The 24,662-nt window shown below is 45.2% G+C and overlaps 1 protein-coding gene across 5 annotated transcripts in view; it reads right to left on the bottom strand.

The window, feature by feature from the left end:
• COPZ1 (coat protein complex I subunit zeta 1) overlaps positions 1 to 24,662 on the bottom strand; it is a 906,679-nt gene that overhangs the window by 523,706 nt on the left and 358,311 nt on the right. For all 5 annotated transcript variants that reach the window (XM_085654740.1, XM_085654737.1, XM_085654738.1 and 2 more), the window contains one exon: positions 14,551 to 14,613. In XM_085654740.1, the coding sequence (XP_085510866.1) occupies positions 14,551 to 14,604 (54 nt within the window). In that variant the 5' untranslated portion in view covers positions 14,605 to 14,613. The remainder of the gene's footprint in view (positions 1 to 14,550; positions 14,614 to 24,662) is intronic.

Below are 24,662 nucleotides of genomic sequence, written 5' to 3'. Positions count from 1 at the left end.
CTGAGGGCCACAGCAACTCTGAGGATGACTCCCTTGTGGAGGTGGGTGTCAGCAGCCACCAAACCCCAGCTAGTGAGGCTGTCCCCGTCACTGCCCCCCCCACCACCATCACCACCCTCCCATTGGCTCCCATCCCAGAGGTCTGTGGAGGCTCCCGTGTTCAGGAGCATGTCTCCTTTTTGCCAGGCACCGCACCCCCTGCCCCTGTGTCCCCTGCTGCCCTGAGTGAGAAGTCTGTGGACTAACTTAGACAGATCCATGTAGGGCAGACATCGATGCTGAGTGTCCTCCATGCACACACCAGGCTGTTGACGCAACTGGTGTCGTTCATGGAGGGCATTTCATCGGGCATTTCTGCCCTACAGAGGACCAATCAGTCTGTGGCCTCCTCCCTGACGGCAGCAGTGTCCCTCCTCCAACAGTCCCTCACCCCTCCTACCCCTGCACCACCCATGATTCCTAGCAGCTTACCTGTCCCAAGCACACACACACCTGCACATTCTCACAAAGCCACACACACGGGCAGCACACAAACACCCAAACCAAGGGCTAGACGTGCACACAAGCAAGCGCAGGGGACTGATACCACACTCACAGGGGATGGTTTGCAGACACACACACAGTCATCCACAACCACTCCGCAGTCCTCCGAAACTCTCCCTCCCAGCCCCCTTCCCTTGCCTCACATGCAACCCCATCTCCACAGAAGCTCTTCCTCTGTGACCTTGGCCTCTTCCCCACTGACCCAGCACATCCAGATTACAAGGGGAACAGGAAGTCCCCACACACAGAGGGGAGTGCCCCTCATACCCGGACACCCTCCCCCAAGTGCAGTCAGACTGAGGCCCCCACCCACAAGTCCCCCGGGAGCCAGAAGAGCAAGACCCCACCGCCGCCACGCAGCTCCAAGGAGAAGTGTCCGTCCTCCATCCCCCAGGCCACCACTCCAGAGGTGCCCCCACCATATCCTTCCCCGGGTTCCCCCACCCACAGATACACCATCCCCAAAATGCTGAGGCCCTCCCCCCTACCACTTGCTCCTCCACACCCGGTCAGACGGTTAGTGCCACTGATGTGGGGACCGTGTTCCCCCCTCTGTCCTGCCGACCTCACCTGCACCCCATTCCGCTCACATGGATTTAGGCACTGCAGTGGAGTTCACGACCACCCCGTCTGACTTGGGCACTGCAGTGGTGACCCAATCCACTTCATCTGACCTGCCCACTGAAGTTGTTTCGGCACCCACCCCATCTGACTTGTGCCCCACAGTTGTGACTGCACCCACCACTTCAGTCAGCTCCACTGCAGTTGCAAGTGACTCTCCTGCATCCACCACCCATTCACTGCCTCCTTTTGCTGTGCCCTGATCCTGTCCCTGCGGTGCCTGGCCTGCCCCCATGTATGCCCCTCCGAGGGGATATCCCCTGTCCTTACCAGTGCAGGCAAGCAACGTGTGACAGTTGTCACTCAAGTTCACTCCTTGTCATTTGATAATGGACTGTCCATTGGCCTTTTGTTTGAACGGACGTTTAAATTTTCATATGCTGAATAAAGCTTTTTTCTTTATCCTTGTGAACTTGATTTAGCTGTACATTAGGTTGATGATGTTTAGCATGCCCTTGCACCTGTAATGCTTGGTTTCCAATGTTGAATACTGAGGTGTTGATGTGAGGTACTCCATGTGGTCCATGAGATATGTATCCTACTGTGGTCGGTATCCATGTCATCCCTTGCAGCTAACTGGGTGTGTCATGATCAACAATTTGTGGACATCCCTGTGAACATTTCATTTGCATGGTCACATCTGTGGCTTGCACCCATGCACATATGATGTGCTTCCCATTGTCCAATTTGTCTATTTCACTGACTTTATGCGAATCACCACTGGACCTACAGGTGTGGGCATCATTGGTATAGGAGCAACTGGGTCCTCTGTGCAACTTGCTGTACACGTGTTGAGTATGTGCAGATGACTTACGGGAGACTCACGTACCCAGGCTGTTGTGACCAGAGCCTTCATTGTGTAACTGATGGCTGACTGACCAAGTGTTCTGCTGACATGACTGAGACGTGCTGTGACTATGTTTGGCACAGCTGGACTTACACAGGAGTTGGGTCCCCTCAGGCTATGTCACGGATGTGTTGTCCCATGACATAGCCTGGGCCCATGGGGTGTGTTGTGTGAGCATGTGTGTGTGTCCACAACCCTTTTCATACACAGACAGTGTTCCCTTGATGTGTTCCTGTTGTTTATGCTTGCTGAGTGGTACTGTGTTCATCCCACAACTTTGCCATGGGCTACCAGATGTGTGAGTGCATGACACACCACTGTTAATTGGTGTTTCATCATTGGGATTTTTCAGTTCTGAGTTGTGATGATGTTGTCAGACGCAGATGGGACACAGTCATGGGTCCACAAGGCACTTGTTAGTTTGCAATATCATGTAGCTGTCCCTAGGTGATACCTTTCAGTGATTGAGACATGTGTATGTGTGTGTGACTGCTCCCACTTGTCCGGTTCAGGGCTGCAATGTTTGCAGGTGTCAGCATGTGTGCCTTGTGGTTCTCCTTGGCTTCTGCATTGTCCTGGGACTGTGGGAGGTATTCTGAAGGTTACGTGAGCTTTGCCATCATGGCCATGTACTGCATACTGTGCAGTATGTCTGTCATTCACCAGGATTGTAAACTGTCCTTGTGTGATGAGTCTGTGCACCTTAGTTCCTCCCAACATTCCTGTGTTTGTCATGGGTGCCTGTGCAATGTCACCTGTCCATGTGGGCTTCACAGATGCACATTGTTGCAGTTCAGGGTGTGTGGTGTTGAGGGTGGACTGATGTAAATGTTTGCATGGATGGGCCCCTAGCTTCCGTTTGTCCATGGATGACGGGCCATGCTGAGTGATTTGTGTTTGTGTAGATGTGATGTACGTTTGTGGCACAGGACACATGTCTGGTTTTCACAGTTTATAAGCCATTTACCTTTGTCATCACAGTGGAGGTGTCATGCATGCTTGTGTCACCCCAATGTCTGGTCCCTGGGGGTAGTGCTGTTGTGTGTCAGTCTCTTGCTGTGTTAGTTTGTGTTCATTCCAGCTTGTGTCACATGTGTCTTTTGTGCACCCTCTCATCTCACAATGCCTGATTGCCCACTAAGGGGGTCCCAATGATGGGTTACTTTTGTATGGCACTGTGTCCACATCTGTGTCACTGTGGTTCAGCCCCCCTCATGTGTTGTGTAGTTGCCTGGGGATACTGAGCCACACACACACACACACACATGTTGTGTCAGATGTGCAGTGTGAGGTTGCCTGTTTGTGTTTGTGCATCTGCATCAGTGCATTGGTATTGCTGTTGTGAGCCATTGTCTGGAAGCTGTTTCTGTGATTTGCCCTGCTGTCCCTGTGAGTCATATCACATCATTCTGCACATTCATCCTGGTTGTTAGGTGCCATTGTTGGCATGGAATGGGAGTTTGTGACCTGACACCTACAGTCTACACAGGTTGTTTTGATTAGTGTGTCTATTTTCGAGATGTGCGTATGCTTTGTGAAGGTCACTTCTGTTCTTGTGTCATTTTACACTGTATGCATTGTCAGCCCCCATGTGTGGTGCTTGTCTGCACATGGCCGAGAGTATGTTTTGTTTTCACAGCACTGTTAGCCTCACCACATCTCTGTGGGTATGGGACACAACCACTAGTTTCCCCCAAAAGTGTTTGATGTGTTGGGACCGGGAATCATACATGCTGTTTGGCATTTTCAGCTTTGACCATGATGACACTTACCTTTTGGTCACTGTGATGAGGGGGGGTTTAGACCCCATCATCACAATGGTCTGCATTTGCTGCAGTTTGGAACCCCACACTTAACTTTTGCTCTACACAGTGAGGGGGGTGTTATTTTTTAAATTGATACAGTGCTACTGATGCTTCCCTTGTGTAGGCCACACTCCGGTTTTGGTCACACATGTGCTGGTAGTTACATTGTATGTTCGGAAGTCATAATCACTGTTGTGGGCATTTGTCACAGACTACACACTGTTGTCATGATGTTAGGGGGGATGTATTTTGCGGACATACCTAATGTTGGAGTATGATGGATGTGTGGCGCATCACCCATCCTATGGGTGGGGGTGGCAGGGGTGATGGGCAACATAAGCCCTGTGAGTGGGGGTGTCAGGGGTGATGGGCAACAGGTCCCTTATGAGTGGGGGTGCTAGGGTTGATGTGCAACATAAGCCCTATGAGTGGGGGTGGCAGGGGTGATGGGCAACAGGTCACCTATGAGTGGGGGTGGCAGGAGTGATGTGCAACATAAGCCCTATGAATGGGGATGGCAGGGGTGATGTGCAACATAAGCCCTATGAGTAGGGGTGGCAGGGGTGATGGGCAACAGGTCACCTATGGGTGGGGGTGGCAGGGGTGATGAGCAACAGGTCCCCTATGGGTGGGGGTGGCAGGGGTGATGGGCAACAGGTCCCCTGTGAGTGGGGGTGCCAGGGGTGATGTGCAACATAAGCCCTATGGGTGGGGGTGGCAAGGGTGATGGGCAACAGGTCCCCTATGAGTGGGGGTGCCAGGGGTGATGTGCAACATAAGCCCTATGAGTGGGGGTGGCAGTAGTGCTGGGCAACAGGTCCCCTATGAGTGGGGGTGCCAGGGGTGATGGGCAACAGGTTCCCTATGGGTGGGGGTGGCAGGGGTGATGGGCAACAGGTCCCCTATGAGTGGGGGTGCCAGGGGTGATGTGCAACATGAGCCCTATGAGTGGGGGTGGCAGGGGTAATGTGCAACATAAGCCCTATGAATGGGGGTGGCAGGGGTGATGGGCAACAGGTCCCCTATGAGTGGGGGTGCCAGGGGTGATGGGCAACAGGTCCCCTATGGGTGTGGGTGGCAGGGGTGATGGGCAACAGGTCCCCTATGAGTGGGGGTGCCAGGGGTGATGTGCAACATAAGCGCTATGGGTGGGGGTGACAGGGGTGATGGGCAACAGGTCCCCTATGAGTGGGGGTGCCGGGGGTGATGTGCAACATAAGCCCTATGAGTGGGGGTGGCAGTAGTGCTGGGCAACAGGTCAACTATGATTGGGGGTGCCAGGGGTGATGGGCAACAGGTCCCCTATGGGTGAGGGTGGCAGGATGATGGGCAACAGGTCCCCTATGAGTGGGGGTGCCAGGGGTGATGTGCAACATGAGCCCTATGAGTGGGGGTGGCAGGGGTAATGTGCAACATAAGCCCTATGAATGGGGGTGGCAGGGGTGATGGGCAACAGGTCCCCTATGAGTGGGGGTGCCAGGGGTGATGGGCAACAGGTCCCCTATGGGTGTGGGTGGCAGGGGTGATGGGCAACAGGTCCCCTATGAGTGGGGGTGCCAGGGGTGATGTGCAACATAAGCGCTATGGGTGGGGGTGACAGGGGTGATGGGCAACAGGTCCCCTATGAGTGGGGGTGCCGGGGGTGATGTGCAACATAAGCCCTATGAGTGGGGGTGGCAGCAGTGCTGGGCAACAGGTCAACTATGAGTGGGGGTGCCAGGGGTGATGGGCAACAGGTCCCCTATGGGTGAGGGTGGCAGGATGATGGGCAACAGGTCCCCTATGAGTGGGGGTGCCAGGGGTGATGTGCAACATGATCCCTATGAGTGGGGGTGGCAGGGGTGATGTGCAACATAAGCCCTATGCGTGGGGGTGGCAGGGGTGATGGGCAACAGGTCCCCTATGAGTGGGGGTGCCAGGGGTGATGGGCAACAGGTCCCCTATGGGTGGGGGTGGCAGGGGTGATGGGCAACAGGTCCCCTATGAGTGGGGTACCAGGAGTGATGTGCAACATGAGCCCTATGAGTGGGGGTGGCAGGGGTGATGGGCAACGGGTCCCCTATGAGTGGGGGTGCCAGGGATGATTTGCAACATAAGCCCTATGAGTGGGAGTGGCAGGGTCATTGGGCAACAGGTCCCCTATGGGTGGGGGTGGCAGGGGTGATGGGCATCAGGTCCCCTATGAGTGGGTGTGGCAGGGGTGATGGGCAACGTAAGCCCTATGAGTGGGGGTGGCAGGGGTGATGGGCAACATGAGCCCTATGAGTGGGGGTGGCATTAGTGATGGTCAACATGAGCCCTATGGGTGGGGGTGGTAGAGGTGCTGGTCATACAACCCCAAGGTGACCTGTTGTTAGTGGCCAGGATATGGATCCCCTGTGTGTGTGTGCCATTTTGCGGGTACGTGTCATTTGTTTGTGTGGTAGGTGTCTGACTTACCGTCTGCGCCGTCCGCGACTGTTCCTGATCCGGTCATAGATGTAGAGTACTGGTATGACCTGCGTGATGGGATTCATGATGTGTTTGTCTCGTACACGCTGCTTGTTGCTCTGTCTCGTACCCGTTGCAAGCTGGTCTGTCTCGTAGCCGCGGATTGAGTTGTGGCACAGATCGTAGCTGATATGCTTCTTTTCCGGATGCTGTGACGTGCCGTACGTGTCGACCCATCCGGCGCGTAGGAAGTACGCATCGTACTTGTCAGGGCGGAAACTGCTATGGATACTGCTTCCGGGCGACTCGGTTCGCCGTTAGGAGTTATGGCTCGGACGGAGAATGGAGCTTGAATCACAGCCTACGTGTCGGTCGGGTTTTTGGTAGTTATGCGCATCGTACTTCATCTACAGGATAGACCGGCTACGGGTACGTGTCAGTCGCAAGGTAAGGCTATGAACAGCTCTCGGAGAGCTGTCCGACCCGGATCGGAATCAACCCCTATATGTATTAGTTATTATTTTAAAACATTTTTTAATATTTGTAACTATGTTTCTTTTAATTATATGTATTATTTACTTTATTTTACATAATTTTTTTAACATTTAAAAAAAAACGATATTTTTAACAACAATATTTTTGACATCGATATTTTTTTCTCGATATTTTTATACTTACCATCATGTAGATAGGATGTCGATATTCTTGACTTCGATATTTTTGTCACGAGATTTTTGTACCTCGATATTATTGTAGTCGATATTTTGTTAGTGATTTGAGCGATATGGTATGCCTTTTATCAGGGCCAGCTATAGCACTGGTGGCACCTGGTGCAACGATCTTTTTTGGCGCCCAACCATGAACTCCTTGGATTCCCTCATTACCACCTGGCAAAGTGCCCCTCTTCTTTCAATAGCCCCTCTCTCACATACATTTCATTTGTTTTATAGCGCTGGTAAAGGCTGACTTTATTAACCCACGCAGATATCCACCTAAAATACAGATCTCGTCTTTGCAGCAGGCATATTAACCCTCTGTGCTACTTTATGGAGAGTCAAAACTGCCACTATACAAAACTCTGATCGCTCTCTCTCAAGCAGGAACATTAATCACAAGAGTTATCATTACATTTTTACTGCGGCATGAAAGTTGATCGCACAGGGAACTCTGCAGCAGGTACTTTTAAATTGTAAGTTATTGCTGAACACAGCGACCCCACTTAGGTCAGTGCCCTCCCCCTCTCCAGGTGATCACCCAGTGCGGTCGCACAAGTCACACCGCCCTAAAGCAGGCCCTGCCTTTTACTGCAGATCACTGTGCACCATCAAGCCATGTTTTAAGCAAATTGCACACCAACAACTCCAATGTCAATTAAAAAAATACTGGAGACAGTGGATTTTAATGTAATAGTTTTAAATTATGCCAATAAGGCAATACAAACAGTTCTCATTTTACATTCTACCATAACGTTTATAATACATCATAATACATATTATTACTTAAAAACTCAATTTATAATACATAATAAATTGATACTCAGAGCTATCGAATACGAATCTATAACTAGGTAATATTTAAATGTAATCTAAATCTGGGCGCCCCGGGCCTGGACCCACATCGCCATGCCAAAAGCCAGCCCTGATTCCAGGATAGGAGGTATTGCCAAATGTAAATCCGTATTTGTAAAGCGCAAACTACTCACCCTTATGGGTCTCAAGGAGCTGGGGGCCGTTGTGGAAATTAAGTGAGCTATTGCCCAGAGTTACATGATGCTGAGCTGAGCTGCCCCCGGAGCCGGGGATCGAACCGTGAACCCTGTGCTCTGAAGTCAGCTGCCCTGGCCGCTGCACCACATCTCTCCAAAGGTCTTGGGTATAGAAATGTTTACTTAGCATGCAATGAACGGCCTGGTCAGTGGGCCAAACACAGAGCTACTTGCTAGACAGCAGCTGCATTCACAGCTGGTGTAGGAGAGAAGCCACATTTATGCTTTTTTCTTTGGTTTCCTGAGTATTGAGGATATGAAAAAGGTGAAAATAATTAGTCTACTTTGTACATGTTCTTTTTTCCTTGAAGAGATAGCTCTTGCTCAGTGGAAAGCAGAGGCACTGAAATGAAGAGTATGGGAGGTGCTGCAGCACCCCTCTATATTTAAAGTAGAGTGGAAAACAGGACGTCACACTTTTAAAGAATCACTGTTTAAACATTATCTTGCAAAGTCATTTATCAGACACTGCGCATGTTCACGTTTCTGAAAGAAGAGCACGCTGTCTATCCATTGGGAAATGAACATTTTGTATGGCCTCTGACCTCTTAAAAAAATATACAGGTGGGGCTCAATCATGCTGGCTGCTATGGACACATGTTTAATTAAAGTAACTTGCGTTACCATCTGGAAGGATATTCTTGGTAAGAGGTAGACTTTATTGACTAGCTTCGTTTTATAACACAGTTTTATTTGTGGCACATTATTTTTGTTCTAACACATATATTCCATATCCCGTTTTTAGGTCAAAGCCTACAAGCGGGAGCAGCTGTCTGGTTTGCTGAAGAAATCTTAAGGGCCACTCAGAAAGCTGGCCTAGGAATGCATTCTGCTTTTTGCTTACCATTGGCTTTGTGGATTTCTAACATACATTTCTGGCTTTCTATTTGCCGGCTTTATTTGCTTTAGCTGTCCAGCTTGAGTTGCCCTCCGATTGTCCAAACCTTGTTCACTGTATTCTTCCAAGAGCTCACTTTCTGAAAACAGGCCTTTAACTTTTTTCTTATCTTGTCAAGTTTGCTGTGAATTTAAAGACAGAGGTCAAATGCCAAGCTCTCTCTTCTGAGGGAGCTTGGTGTTTTCTTTCTCTGACTTCAAAGTGAGAGAATTTATGTGACAGTCCTGCTGGGGAAACAGCGTTTACAACGCTGTTTCCACAATGCATGGCCTTACAACGCGGTTGTTACATTGACCGTGTTGTTACCACGCGTGCCATTACATCGCAAGTCATAACAGCAACTTGCTGTAGGGGGCGTGCAACACCAGGGTATGTGTTGGATTTTAAATCCAATACCTTCCTTGCTGTTGCACAAACTGGAGTAGGAAAGTAGGAATAGTAATTAATACTATTCCTAAGTCCAGCGCGCCCCCTACAGCAAGTCGTTGTTATGACTCGCGATGTAATGGCACGCGTGGTAACAACGCGATCGTTGTAACGACCACGTTGTAAAGCCATGCGTGGTGAATGTATGCTTAGTAAAGTCATACATTCGTCCTGCTGAGTATCCATGTAAGAAAAGAGGGTGTAGGGTGTTTTTTTTAGCACACAAAAATGAACTGTGCTAATGTTTTAGAATATATCTGAATTAGTACAAATGAAGTGCATTTTTTGTAAGTCTGAAGTGTGGTGGAAACATATTTGAATATGATCAAAACACATCAACACACTAGTTGATGACATATGTGCAGTAAAACCATATTTCACGCAAATGTAATGGTCATTTCAATTGAAAATGTGCTGTCTGTAATGGAAGTGCGCTACCACACCATGCATACTCCATACTATGACACTCCACTCTATGCCCTTCTACTCCATTCTACGACACTCCACTCTATGACATGTCACTCCACTCTACAGCCCTCCACTCTAATAAACTCTACACCACGTCACTCGTCGCCATGCCATTCCAAACTACGCCACGCAGTCCATGACACAACATGCCACTCCGCTCTACACCCCTCCACTTCACACCACTTACCCCCTCCGCTCCACACCACTCCAATGTACCCCAATCTACTCCACCCCACTCCACTTTGCTACAATCTACCCCACTCCACCCAATCTATCCCATTCCACTCCAATCTGCCCCACCCCACTCCAATCTACCCCACTTCAGTCTATCACACTCTAACCCAATCTACTCCACTCCACTCCAATCTTCCCCAATCGACTCCACTGCCATCCAATCTACTCCACTCCACTCTACCCCAAATGACACCACTCCACTCTAATCTACCTCACTCTACTCAATCTAGCCCAATCAACCCCACCCCACTCCAGTCTACCCACTCCACCCCAATCTACTGCACTCCACTCAAATCTACCACACGCTGCTCCAATTTATCCCACTGTACCCCACTCTACTCCAATCCACTCAAATGTATCCCAATCCAATCTACCCCAATCGAACCATTGCAATTTACCCTACTCCACTATAAACTCCACTGCAATCTATACAACTCCTCTCCACTATAATCTACCCCATTCCACTCTAATCTACACCAGACCAAAGGCTACCCCACAATCTACCCCACTCCAACCTACCACAATCTACCCCACTCCACTCCACTCTACCACATTCTCCTCCACTCAAATCTACCCCACTCCACTCCAATCCAAACCAATTCACTCCATTCCAATCTACCCCACCCCAATCTACCCCGCCCCATTCTACCCTTCTCCACTCTATCCATATCTGCTCCACTCCAATTTACCCCACTCTACTCCAGTCCAGTCTACCCACTCTACTCCAAACTACCACACTCCACCCCACCCCACGACAATGCAATCTACCCGACCCCACTGTACGTAACCCCACCCCACCCCAATCTACCCCACTCCACTCTACCCCACTCCACTCCAATCTACCCCACTCTAAGTCCAAACTACCCCACTCCACTCCAATCATCCCTCTTCAAACTTCCCCATTCCAATCTCTCCAACTCCAATCTACACCACTCCATTCCAATCTACCCTACTCTGATCCATCCAATATACCCCACTCCACTTCGCCCTAATCTACCCGACTACACTCCACTCCAATCTACCCCACTCCACTCCACTCTTCCCCAATCTATCTCACTCCACTCCAGTCTCGACTCTACTCCAATCTATCCATCTCCACTCTACAAAACTCCACTCCAATCTAACCCACTCCAATATACCCTACTCCACTCTATCCCAATCTACCACACCCCATTCCACTCTACCCAATCTACCCCACTCTACTTTACTCCAATCTACCACCCAAATCTACCCCACTCGAGTCCAATCTATCCCACGTCACCCCAATCAACCCCTCTCCATCCCGCTCCACTCTACCCAACCTCACCCCACCCCAAACTACCCTACTCCAAACTACCCCATCTAATCCACCCCACTCCAATCTACCCATTCTACTCCACTCCAATCTACCCCACTATAACCCAATTTACACCACCTCATCCAAATCTACCCTTCCTCTCTATACAACCCCACTCCAATCTACTCCACTCCAATCTACCCAAGTCCATTCCAATCTACCCACTCCAAAGTACCCCGCTCCTATTAATCTCACTCCAGTCTACCCCACTCCACTCTACCCCACATCACTACTCCACTCCATTCTACCCCACATCACACCAATCTACCCTAACATAATCCACCCAATCTATCCCACTCCAATCTACCCTACTCCACTCTATCCCAGTCCACCCCAATCTACTCCACATCACCCCAACCTACCCCAATTCAGGCTACTCCACTGCCTCACTCCAATCGACCCCACTCCAATCTACTTCACTCCACTTTAATCTACCCAACTCTACCCCAATCTACCCCACTCCATCCCACTCCACACTACCCCATCTCAATCCACCCCACTACATCATTCTACCGGACTCCTCTCCACATGTAAGGAACCATAGCATTAACCCAGTTTTTACTTCCCAAGTAGGGGCGCATTCCAAAAAGAACAAGCTAGGAAGCTTCACTGACTTCTTAAAAGAAGAAAAGTATATTTGTGGAGTTCACTGTGGCAAAAGTGGTCACATAAAATGACGCCCGCTGTCAAGAAAAGAAGTTACCGTTCTAGCGGTTCACGCTGCTGCAGCCACTCAAGGACCACAGAGATGTGTGAAGCACATGCGCAGCCTCGTTAGCGGCGCACTTCACTGAGGAGTTTCCCTGAGGTAGCAGTTCTTTTCAACACCTGCGCTGTAAATTTGGAGTAGTGTTTTAGGGAAAGATTAGTTGCGCATATTCGTCGAGCAGATTTAGGAGACAATTTCCGGGCAACGGTTCAGTTACAATAGAAGAGTTTCCAAGTCATAGAAGATATTAAGCTTTAAGCAAGAATTACCCAAAAGAGTCCATCCTTCAAGGTAGACTTTTCACGAGCTGATTCAAGTGACAAGAAAACTATGGCTGCAGAGATAAAGACACTTACCTGAGTCCCTAAAATACTCTGTGACTTTTCTATCTCACCTTCCAAAGGGGTCCCGCAAGTATACAGATCAGGAAACAAGGACGCCTTATCCAGAATCAATACTGAAGGACAAAAGATAGTTATCAAGGATCAGAAGATCATCCCAGAGTCAAATATTGTGGAATTGATTGTGAGTGAAACACTGCATGAGAAAAGTTTAAGTTTCCTGACTTCAGAATAATTGCAAGAATGGGTGAATGAAGATCCTTCTAGGGAAATCCAAAACTATCTGCCATTCTATCATGGAGCCTTGTATGTGCCAACTCCAGAATTACAAGAGAGAGCCTTATTTGACTGTCATGAAAGTCCTCTAGCAGGCCACAAAAAAATCAACAAAACTGAATATTTGGTGAGAATTCTGGTGGCTAAATATGATTAAGGACTTTAAGCACAGAGAAAATCGATCAGACCAACTCCCCAAGGGCTCTTGCAACCATTACCCATTCTCACTCACACGTGGCAGACTGTCACTATGGATCTGATTGTAGATCTGCCCTCTTGTCAGGGTTTTAATTCCATTCTAGTCATGGTAGATGCATTCACAAAGATGGCCCCATTTTGTCGTTCTTAGGCACATTCCCAATGCAAAAGAACTGGCACGAGAATTCAGTTTCCATTTAGTAAGAATTCATGGTATCCTGAAGGTTATCATCTCTGATAGGGGGTCACAATTCCATCTAGTTTCTGGAGGGCATTCACTCAAGGGCTCAACATTGAAACCAGATTCTCAACCAGTTATCACCCTGAGACAGACGGTCAGTCAGAAAGGGTCAATCAGCAATTGGAAAAGTATTTGAGACTTTATCTGCTAGATCAGGAAGTGGATTGGCCAGATCTCCTTTGGACAGCAGAATTCGCACTTAACAATGCGAAGAATGTTTCCACTGGTTGTTCACCCTTCTTTTTAAATTACGGTAGACATCCAAATTCAATAGTTAGCACTAAAGAGATCACAGTTGCAGCTGTTTAAGACTTAGTTCAACGCATATGGGAGCTGCACAAGTCAGCCACAGAAAAACTGACTCAATCAAAAGAATGTAACAAGTAGTATGCAGATAAGAAGAGAAGGGTGGAAAACACTTATCAGGTGGGAGAACAGGTATGGTGGAGTACAAAACACCTAAGTTCAAAAAGGAACCAGTAGTTTCAGCCCTGTTTTATTGGTCATTACACCATTGAGAAAAAGGTGAATCTGTTGACCTACAGACTAAGGTTAACTCAGCAACTTAAAATCCACCCTGTGTTTCATGAATCTTTATTGAGAACATCTTCACCTGGTTTCTGAGAAAAGGCACCACCACAGGAAATTCAAACTGAGGGAGGTGAAGGGCTTGAGGTGAGAAGAGTTTTAGACTCAAAAAGAGTTCGAGGTAAATTGGAAAGGCTATGGACCAGAGGAAAGGTCTTGGGAGCCAGAAACTGAATCCATGCTCCAAGATTAGTCAGGGCCTTTCATCGCCAATATCCTCATAAACCACAACTGGGAGGGGGCATCCTTGTAGAGTGGTACTGTCAGGAACCATAGCATTAACCCAGGTCGTACTTCTGAAGTAGTGGGTGCATTGCAAAAAGAACAGGCTAAGAAGGCTCACCAACTTCTTAAAAGAAGAAAAGTATGTTCGTGGAGTTCACTGTGGCAAAAGTGGTCAAATAAGATGGCAACCGCTGTCAAGGAAAGAAGTTACCGCTCTAGCGGTTTACATAGCTGAAGGCACTCGAGGACTGCTGAGAAGAGTGAAGCGCAGTCTCTTTAGCGGTGCACTTCACTGAGGAGTTTTCCTGAGGTAGCAGTTCTTTTTGGCGCTTGCGCAGTAAATTTACTGAAATGTTTTAGGAAAAGATTTGTCGCACATGTTTGCCGAGCAGAGTTAGTTGACAATTTACGGCCATCCGTTCAGTTACAAAGGAAGAGTTTCCAAGTCATAGAAGATATTACATTTTACACAGGAATTACCTACAAAGAATCCATTCTTCAAGGGTGACTTTTGGGCTTCACAAGCTGATTCAAGTGACAAAACTAGCGCTTTTAAGATAATGACACTTACCCGAGTCCTTTAAGATAATGACACTTACCCGAGTCCTTAAAATTCTCTGTGACTTTTCTGTCTCGTCTTCCGAAGCATTCATGCAAGTATCCTAGAAGATATGAAAAGAGATAGAGATTAAAATGGGATGTTTCAGAGAGTATTTAAGAATATTTAATTTCAAAAGACAAAAAGAAAAGCAGTTTAGGTTGAATAAGGAATAGAAGATTTAGAAAAAATAAATAATAGCAGAACAAAAGACTGGTTGGTACATACACATAAGAGAGAAGGAAATTACAAGTTAAAATACCGAAATTATAGAAGAGAAGCAAAGGTCGAGATCTCGAGGGGTATGGAAATGCTGTTTGAGAAAATAATTATATTCTAGAAATAATAATTAGAGATACTGAAGGTAGGAGTGATTGGTTGTTTGCTTGTTTTTTGAGCTTCCATCACCGAAAACACACAGCCATAAAGAAGACAGGCAAGGTGATAGCAGTCCCTCACAGAACAAGACTAGGCAGTCTCCACTTTAATTTTCCCCTTCCCCCGAGGACCTACTAATCTCTCTAGGTAAATACTGGCGATTGAAGCTGGCTCAAGAGGGGCATTGGGTTCAAGCACCATCCTGCTTCTGTGAAGAGTGGGAACTAGCAGGTAGCAATGTGGACACCACCCCCATCTATCCCACTCCAAACTACCCAAATCCTCCCCCATTCAATTCTATCGTACTATAATCCACTCAATCTACCCCACTCCACTCCAAACCCCACTCCAGTTTGCCCCACTCTACTTCAATCTATCCCAATCCCCCACTCAGCTTTTCCCCAATCTACCTCACTCCACTTCAATTTGCCCCAATCTATTCCACTCTAGTCTATCCCAATCTACCCCGATCTACCGTACTCCTATCTACCCCACTCCAATCTACCCCATGCTAATCTACCCAACTCCCCTCTCCAATCAACCCCACTCCAATCTACCCTACTTCACCATACTCCAATGTACCCCGCTCCATTCTGCCCCACTCTACCCCCCCTCCCTCTACGCCAGTCAACCCCACTCTACCCCAATCTACTCCTCCCCACTTCAGGCCGCTAACTTTTAGCCATGCTGAACAGAAGCCACATAGGTACACATAATGGATAAAACACATTGCCAAGTCAATAGCTCTCGCACAGGTGCAACTTATTGGTGTTGCCAATGCTTGTTTAATTTCAAATTTTATTTTGCTTAGAAATAATCAGAAACGGAATTTAAATGAACGCTTTCTCTTTATTGCTATATTAAGTTATATTCTCATTAAAGACACTATTTCTAATTCCCCTCATCTTCCTTCATCCTCTGTGACTCATGCTTCTTTGTGGTAGTAGGGAGGACTGGAAGTTAGTTGGACTCAAAGTAAATATACAAGATCTGTATGACCGGCCTTCATAGCCCCCCGGGACATTGCTGGGCAGGATAGAGTTGGGTCATTTACAGTTTTGCTTGCCTCTAGTACAGCACCTGCTATACCCCCAAAAGCAGTTAATGAAGTGTGACCTCTGTCACCTCTCCGGCCTTAAACCAGTGCAGCACCACTTCTCATATTAAGTTCTAATTAGAAAAATGTAATTTTAGTCCGAATATCTTCTTATATAAATACTGTGTCCTAAATTTCTGTTAACAAAATTTAGCCCCATGGGAGTCAATAATTGAGAATCTACACACAATGGAATGATTTTTGGGTATACGATAAACATACTTTTGACTCAACATGCACGTAAAGCTATGTTTTTGAACATGATATTCTGACATACAGCTGAGCCACTTGTCCTGTACCTTTTCTGTGTGGAAGGGAAACATGCACTGCTGCTGCTTTCTCATACTATTTTGTGTGCAAGTGAATTTTGCACTAACTGCATGTGTTGTATATGGCCTGTGTGTGATTGGAGCTTATTGTTCTCTGTTGAAACCACAATGTCTATGTGTTCTGTGTTAAAGGTGATTACACAAATACCATCTGGAACTTCACCTGTTTTGTGTTTGAGGAAGAGCTATGCATTTTTTGTTGCTTAAGCATTATCTTTTGTGTAGAACAGATGCATAATGATGCTTGTACTTATAATACAGATCCTACCCGTTTCCTGTGCGCATTTAGTTTTCTCCCGGTGCCCTAATTGGTATTAGGGCATGAGGGAAGCTTGCACTGCTGATGCCCTATGCAGCCCTTATGCCATCCATTTGAGGAAAGTTTGATCTGGTGCTGTCAATGCAGCCCTTGCTCTACCCTTGATGCAAGCTTGCACTGCTGCTGCATTGTCCTCTATCTGGCTTTTGTTAAACTGCTTAGACTGCTGCTAAGTGTGCTGGTATCTCTTTTGTGCATGAAACTTGATTCCTGTGACTTCTTTCATTGAAACATTTGTCTCCCGTCATTTTGTGGTGGAAAGAGAAGAAACTGTTGAAGTGAGTACCTATATAATGATGAGAGTTTTGTAGAGCGCAAAAGTGCCCTGAAAAATTGTGTTAGCAGATGAATGTGAGCCAGACCTGAACTTATATTCAACCCTGAGAAAGAGGACATGACTATATGCTCAAAAAGATCAGTAGAGAAGTTTTGGGAGACTTACGGAATTTAATATAGTTACATTAATTGCAATGAGGAACAGAAAGAGCATTCCAAGCTTTACCTGTACCCAAAGCAAAAGGTTGTCCACCAGCATAACATTTCTGAAATTTTTGAATTTCTACTTGGAAGGCCATGCAGGAGGGAAGAGTCCACCCAAAAGCGTAGTAGGACACAAGACAGGTATGGCTGTTCTCGCAGCTTTGTGGCAGAAACAGAAGGCTTTATAAAGATAGCATATATGTACTGAGAGCTAGAGGTAGGTGAGCCACTGAAAGATCAAGCCATATGCCTGAGTCTAGTTTAGCTCCTCTTGGAACCTCAAGCTCAAAACGACCTCAGCCTTCATGGTGGTGATGTGGCATACTGGCTACAGATGCTGACCATGCAACATGGGGAGCCAGGTTTGAATCTTAGTCTGGGATCAGCATCCTATGAATCCTGGAAAAAGTATTAACCTTTGCCGTTAGTAAGAGATCACAATCAAATGGCTGAATTTCAGAGTATGAAATAAGGAAATCTGGGATTTGTCCCTTTTCCCCCGGTTGACCAAATTGTGTGATTTTAGGCAAATACTTTAGTTCACCAAGCCCCCTTTTAGTTCATCATCACACATGGGATCACCCTCAAATAAATGATTTTAGAGTGTGTCCTGCACAACAACTCTCTTGAGTTTAATTTATTAGCCTACAATGTTGCACCATTTATAAAAAGAATGTAGGCCACATTTAAAGTACACATGACAACTAAATTGCCTCTTTTTTCAGCAATCACATTGTCATCAGGTTGGGCAGGAATGTTTCTCAGTTAATGTTTAACAACTGCCTCTTTTAATAAATAAATACTCTGTTCAGTGGCATCATTTGATGTACTAAGTTAAAATATTTTGTATGTTGAAGGAATACACTTTCTTGAATTCTGGAGACACCTTATAATTAAGCCTCCCGCTTTTCTGTTTTTACTGATTTTCACAGCTAAATACAGACAGAAAACGATGTGTTTCCTGTCTGTATTTATTTTTAAAAGTGGAAAAATACAGAAAATAGTGTTTTTTTGTGAGCGACTCTCCCTGCTGTTCTTCATGAATTCTAGGCTAACATCTGAGCAGCTAGTACATATGGGAAGTTAAAAACACAGGACTAGATTTCCCTCAATACGAGCATATGTTAACCTGTATTTGTATATAAGGCTAATATTCACATGTGGGTGTAGTGCTTTGTTATATTTGGCTACTTAATTCACTAAAATGCGACAGGCATCACAGAATGAGAGCATGTTTATCAGTCAAAAAATGTGGAAATATACCATTTTACGTCTTCATTTATTCTCAAAACACAAAATAAATACGGTGAAATACTAATAAGACGGCTGAAAAATAAATATGGATAAACACATCTGGAAATGTTAAAAAAAAAACATAAAACTGGGAGCCCTACTTATATTATTCTAACAAGATATGTGTCCCATGATTTATGTGCCATATATTTTTAAGGCTCTGCTTGTGCACCAGCTCTTAATGCTAGAGCTGACTCTTAGATCGGCTCTGGCTCATCTCTCCCTGTTAATTTGCTGGCTCGCTCCCTCCACTGGGAAAACGTAGATGAGAAGACAATCTGGTCCTCTTGCAGAGAATGAGGATAAGCTGGGAACCAGAATTTAAATGTTGTTTAAATATGTCATTTTCCCTTCATGAGGATGACTGGTAGTATAGTGAAACTAGAGTTGCAACAGACTATCCTTGAGAGGATTAGAACTTGCAGTAAATCTTTCCTGTATGATTCAGATAAGAGAGGATTCGAATTCTTTATGGTTTTTACCCGGAGGAAACATGTAGCGGTGAGTTTATGTGCATTGTCAAAAATGATGCCAATATTGTGGGCAGAAGCTAAAGGAGATGGCAGGAGCTAGGGCCACTTAGTGAAAGATTAGGCGGAGGGATTGTCAAATATAATTATTTCTATTTTCTCAGAGTTTAAACACAGAGAATTGGAGTTCATCCAGCTAGAAGAGGCAGCTATTGAATTGATTCTGGCGAACAGCAAGGTTTCCGTTCGAAGTTAGAATAAACTTAGTGTCATCAGAATGTGCACATAAACATAGATCAGCCAGAGGGGATACTTTGATATTTAACAGTGTGGGACTGCGTGATAGACCCTGGGGACACCACAGGAGTGTTTCTTAAAAATAACTACAATTAAACATGATTTTGAGCATTAACAGATTGATAAAATGGCTGCATGCTTGTCTAGTGAGAAAATGCTAAGATGTGTTGCATTAATAATGATCTAAGTACATACCGTATCATTTGCCATTGCTGGTGAATTTATAGTAATACAAATACTAGTTGACACTGTTACAAAGCTCAGTAAAACTCCTCTAATAGTTCGTGGAAGGATGGGGTCTCTACCAGCTCATTTGTGACCTCCTGGTTTTGTAAGGAAATCTACAGCAAACACATGATCCCACTAATCTGTCCGACTAGTCGACTATGAGGCTGTTATATGGATACAAAAAATGTTACTAACTAAAAACAGTGGGGTATAAGAATTAATGTGTTATGTTTCTACTTTGTTGAGAGTAAACGTCTAGCAAAAATTAGTACAAAACGACTCTCTTCAACAGAAGACAGGGCCAGCCTCTCCGCACGGAACCATGGTTGGATGACCCTATGCACTTACAAACAATTGAAACCCAGTGCTATCTAAGTAACACCTATAACGAGAGAACTAAGCTACAGTTCATAAAGCTGAGAATGGGGGATATCCCCATTTCCTGTCACCTCCCAATATGGAAAAGAGACAATGCTTAGGAAATGTGTCGGCTCTGTAATCAACACAAGGAGGAAATAATACACATACTGGGCCTGCACCCCACCCTCCTAGACGAAAGAAGAGCTCTGCTACGAAGGGGTTGGATTGCGAAAGACATCATATCTTGGAGAGGAGTGGTCCTGGCCTGCTTTGATCCCTTGAATACCACTTTGAACTGTGCTCTGGTCAGATTCATGGACCGCTTCTCTAAGAAGATAGAGGCGATGATGACACGTGAATGGCACAGGCAGACTGATAACTCGACCGCTATTGGGCCCTCGCCATCAACCCCTCCCCCTCACTAATGCTGCTGCTATTGGCATACTGATCAACAGACATGCTTCTGACCTTCAAATCGAGCAAAGCAAAATAGGAGATTATTTGTTCAAATTATATTTTCCACATAATTACGCCCCAAGATGCAAAACCCTCATTTGCTTTATTGAGCTCCATCTACTCAGCACTATGGTGATAGCTGTATGTAATAGAGGCTTTTATGACACAATGATTTTTTAACTCTTAATGTTTCAAGCTTGTATTTTAATGAACTTATGAAATATGTACGCTGTGACTTTTTGACTTTTTGTCTATAGTTGCAAAGGTTTTTAACAAATCATGCAATAAAGTCTTAACTACCTTGTTGAGAGTATCAAAAGAGTTACCAAATGAATTGCAAAAACTCTTAAAAGAAATGTATTCTATATTTTTGTGTGAAAGCACCTCTAGTTTCTACAACAGCAAGAGATTAATCAATCTTTTATTCAGTAGTTTTTGTTGAAAGAGATATGTTGCCTCTTCAGCTGCTTCTCTCTTCTGGAGTCTGTGACTTTGACTTACACCACTGTAGCGCAGGAAGAGCAATAGAATTTGATGTGAGTGGGGGTCAGTTTCTATAATTACACATAATTTGTACTAATTACCGACCCACAAGACAACTTCAAACTGTGCCCCACCTACCTCACATCAAGAATACCAGAGACAGAGGACGTTCCTTTTCATACCTCGCAGCCAAGAACTGGAACGACCTCCCGCAAAACCTCAGAAACTCCTCCTACCTCATGAACTTCCAAAAGAACCTCAAGACATGGTTCTTCAGATGAAACGGGCATTATCTCCTCCTCCCTCCTCAGGCCTGACCTACACACCATCTGGATACCCTCATAGGGGATGAGCCATGCTCTACAAATCCACATAACACGGTTGTCTAGACTTGTACATCATTATCTTCACATTCTCTGTGTGTGGATTTGAGTATTATCGTTACATACTATTTCAGTGGGGACTTGAACACAATCATCTTCGTGCACTATCTAAGTGGTGACTTGAACATCCCAATAATAATCACACACTATCTTTGTGGAGACTTTGACATGATTACCTACACACACTATCAATCTGAGGACTTGAACACTCCTATTATTGTACACCATTTCTGTGGAGACTTGAACATTATCTTAACACACATTTTCTGAACATCGCTACAACCACACACTCGGAACGTAAGCATCCCTAGAATCACAAACTATCTCTGTAGGGACATAAATATCAAAATCTTTACACCGTATTTGTGTGGGGACTGACCATTGGCTTTAGACATTATAGATCATTTTATTTGAGTGCCCACTGATATAAACACTATCTCAGTGGGGACTTGAACATCCCAATAACCACACACTTTCTTTGTGGGGACTTGGACCATACCTATAACCACATATTATCTCTGTGAGGACTTTAACATCACATTGTCATGGTGTAGACCTGAGCATGGTTACCTTCTCACACCATTTCTCTGGGGACTTGAACTTTCATATACTCATACACTATCTCTGGATTTTAATATCCCTTTCTCAACACTATCTGTGTGGAAACTTGAACATGGTCTTTTCCCTGTATTTCATTGTGGAGTTTAACAAGATTATCTTCTCACACCATTTCTCTGGGGACTCGAACATCCCAATAACCACACACTATCTCTGTAAATGCATGAACATCAGTATAACACACATACTCTCCTTATGGGAACTTGAACATCACCATAATAACACACTATCTCTGGACTTGAACACCATTATCTTCACAATCTATGTGTGCAGATTTGAGCATTGTCATTACACACTATTACAGTGGGGCCTTGAACACAATCATATTCACACAATATCTCTGTGTGGTCATGAACATCCCAATAATCACACACTATCATTGTTTGGACTAAGATATTATTACCTTCACACTATCTAGGCGAGGACTTGAACACTCCTATAATTGCATACCTTCTCTGTGAGGACTTGCATGCAATGATCTTCACATTCTATTTCTGTGAGTACTTTCATCATGGCTGTAGGCAGCATCACTGTAGAGACCACTGTACTATTCAATCACATACCACCTCTGTGGGCTTCATCACACACCATCCCTATGCAGACATTAACATTACATGCTTCCTAGGGAGGTGTGTAATAGCCACTTTGACAAAAAGTATAAGCAACTAATCAAACTCTGGGTTTCCCTTAACCATGTTTGCATCAGTTATTTTCTTTAAGTGCTAGTTTACTAATCTCCTAAGATTTTGAGAGCAAAGGTTATGTTTGAAAAGAATATATGACGTTAGTTAGCATGTGATACATCGCATGCCATTACAACGCGGTCGTTACAACGACCGCATTGTTACATCGCATACGATTACATCACAAGTCGTTACAACGACTTGCTGTAGGGGGCGCGCTGGATTTAGGAATAGAATAATTTACTATTCCTACTCCGGTTTGTGCAACAGCAGGGAAGGTGTTGGATAGTAAATCCAACACCTTCTGCCACCTACAGCAAGTCATTGTAAGGACTTGTGATGTAATCGTATGCGATGTAACATGATCGCTGTAACCACAGCGTTGTAATGGCATGCAAACTAAACAATGTCTCCCGCTTAGAAAGGTCAAAACAAAGCAAGGGACATGGTGGCCTTTGTGTGATGCATACAAGGTGAAAACCACAATTGCAGAAAAAAATCAGTACATTTTATTTAGCATCATAATTTGTGACATTACAATGCATTAGTGGTATACATTACATGTCATAATAATATATGATGCTATTTCAACTATGATCTTTATATGATATTTGTACAGACTTTCAACTGTGCTCTCTGTGTTTTCCCTCTATTTGAGGTAGCAGCACTTGTGAAGTATGTGCATGAACCCCAAGGACTACCACACTATGCAAAATATTATCTGGCACTTACCTGCTGGTTACTAGAATCCTCCTGGTCTATCAATTACAATTTAGAAAGCACAAGCACTCTGCTATTCTTAGGGTACTGGGAGCAAAGTGCCTCTCAATCTCAACACACATTTAGGTGATGTAAAGCAAATGGTTGTCTTCAATTCAAAGTTGAGCTAGAGAAAATTTGCTATATTTTTTAAATTACAATTTAGGACGGGAAGCTTAGCCATGTTCAGTGACTACTGGTGGTTGCTAATTATATCAACACTGAATTCCAATTAGCATATATTTATCACTTTTTTTGAGGCAATATATAGCATTGTGAGCTAAGCACTCAACACTGAAATATGTTAGTCTACAGATCACAAATCTGAATCCCATCAATGTCAACTCAGCCTTAACCTTAACGGATCAATTGCACAAATTCCCTGGTTGTGACTTTAGTGAAGTGGCACAACGCCTAGCACTCGCACCCTGAAGATCGTTCCAGCACCACTGGGGAGGGCTGGTGCGCTCATTTCTCAACTTCAAATGGCAACAAACGTTACATAGGCGTGAACATCACCAATGCAAAGGAGTCTGGAGGATTACAGTTACTGCTGGAGAGAGCTTTCCAGCACTGGCCAACAGTCTCTTTGCTCTACTCCATGGTGAAAAAGACCGACATCACTTGAAAATTATAAAAGAAGAGCCACAGATATAGGGCCCAGAATGGAAGATGGGTTTGATCGACGTGATATTATGCTGCTATGCCCAGATTAGCATCAAAGTTCTATGGAGTCCCCGGGGTGGAGAAACATTAACAAGAAGACGCTTTGTGAGAGGCCAAGGAAACTCTGGGCCTTATTTAGAGTTTGGCAGTCAGGATGCTTTGTCACGATTGTGGCGGATGTCCCATCCCCACTATTACAAGTGCATGGCAGCCCATGCCACCAATAATATGGCAGGCGGGACTTCTGCCATGTTTTGAAAGATTATCTAGGCTGGCAAACTCTAAATAAGGCCCTTTATCTGAGCAAAGTGAGTCTTCAGGCTCCAAGGGAAAGCAGCCATCAGACAGTGTCATTTCATCCTACCCAAGCTTACTTACTAGCTTTAAAGGCGTACCTACTATTTAACTTACAGAGACGGAAAGTGTCATGTCTTGTTACTACTATGGACTCTTATTATGGTTTGAAAACTTTTAATCAAATGCATAAATCAATCGAGGAAGGTGGTGATGTCAATGTATTAATTCTAGCCATTGAATAGTTATATAAGCATTTTGCTCATATGGTTTGCATAGGCATCACAAGTTATACGTTTTTTCAAAGAAAACAACTTAAGTATGAATCTTTTGATGAATATGTCAGTGAATTAAGTAGGTTAGCTATGAATTGTACATTTGGAGGGTTACAGGAAGACTTTATTTGGGGTCAGGTAGTCATACATACACATAATCCTGCCATCCAAGAACTTCTGTGGGTGAATGGTGATGAATATTTAAATGGAGTATTAGTCATTGTCCACAAAGCGGAAACATCCAGC

The sequence above is a fragment of the Triturus cristatus genome, chromosome 4_1 (assembly GCF_964204655.1).
Source record: "Triturus cristatus chromosome 4_1, aTriCri1.1, whole genome shotgun sequence".
NCBI lineage: Eukaryota > Metazoa > Chordata > Amphibia > Caudata > Salamandridae > Triturus > Triturus cristatus.
This window is presented reverse-complemented; position numbering and strand designations above follow the sequence as displayed.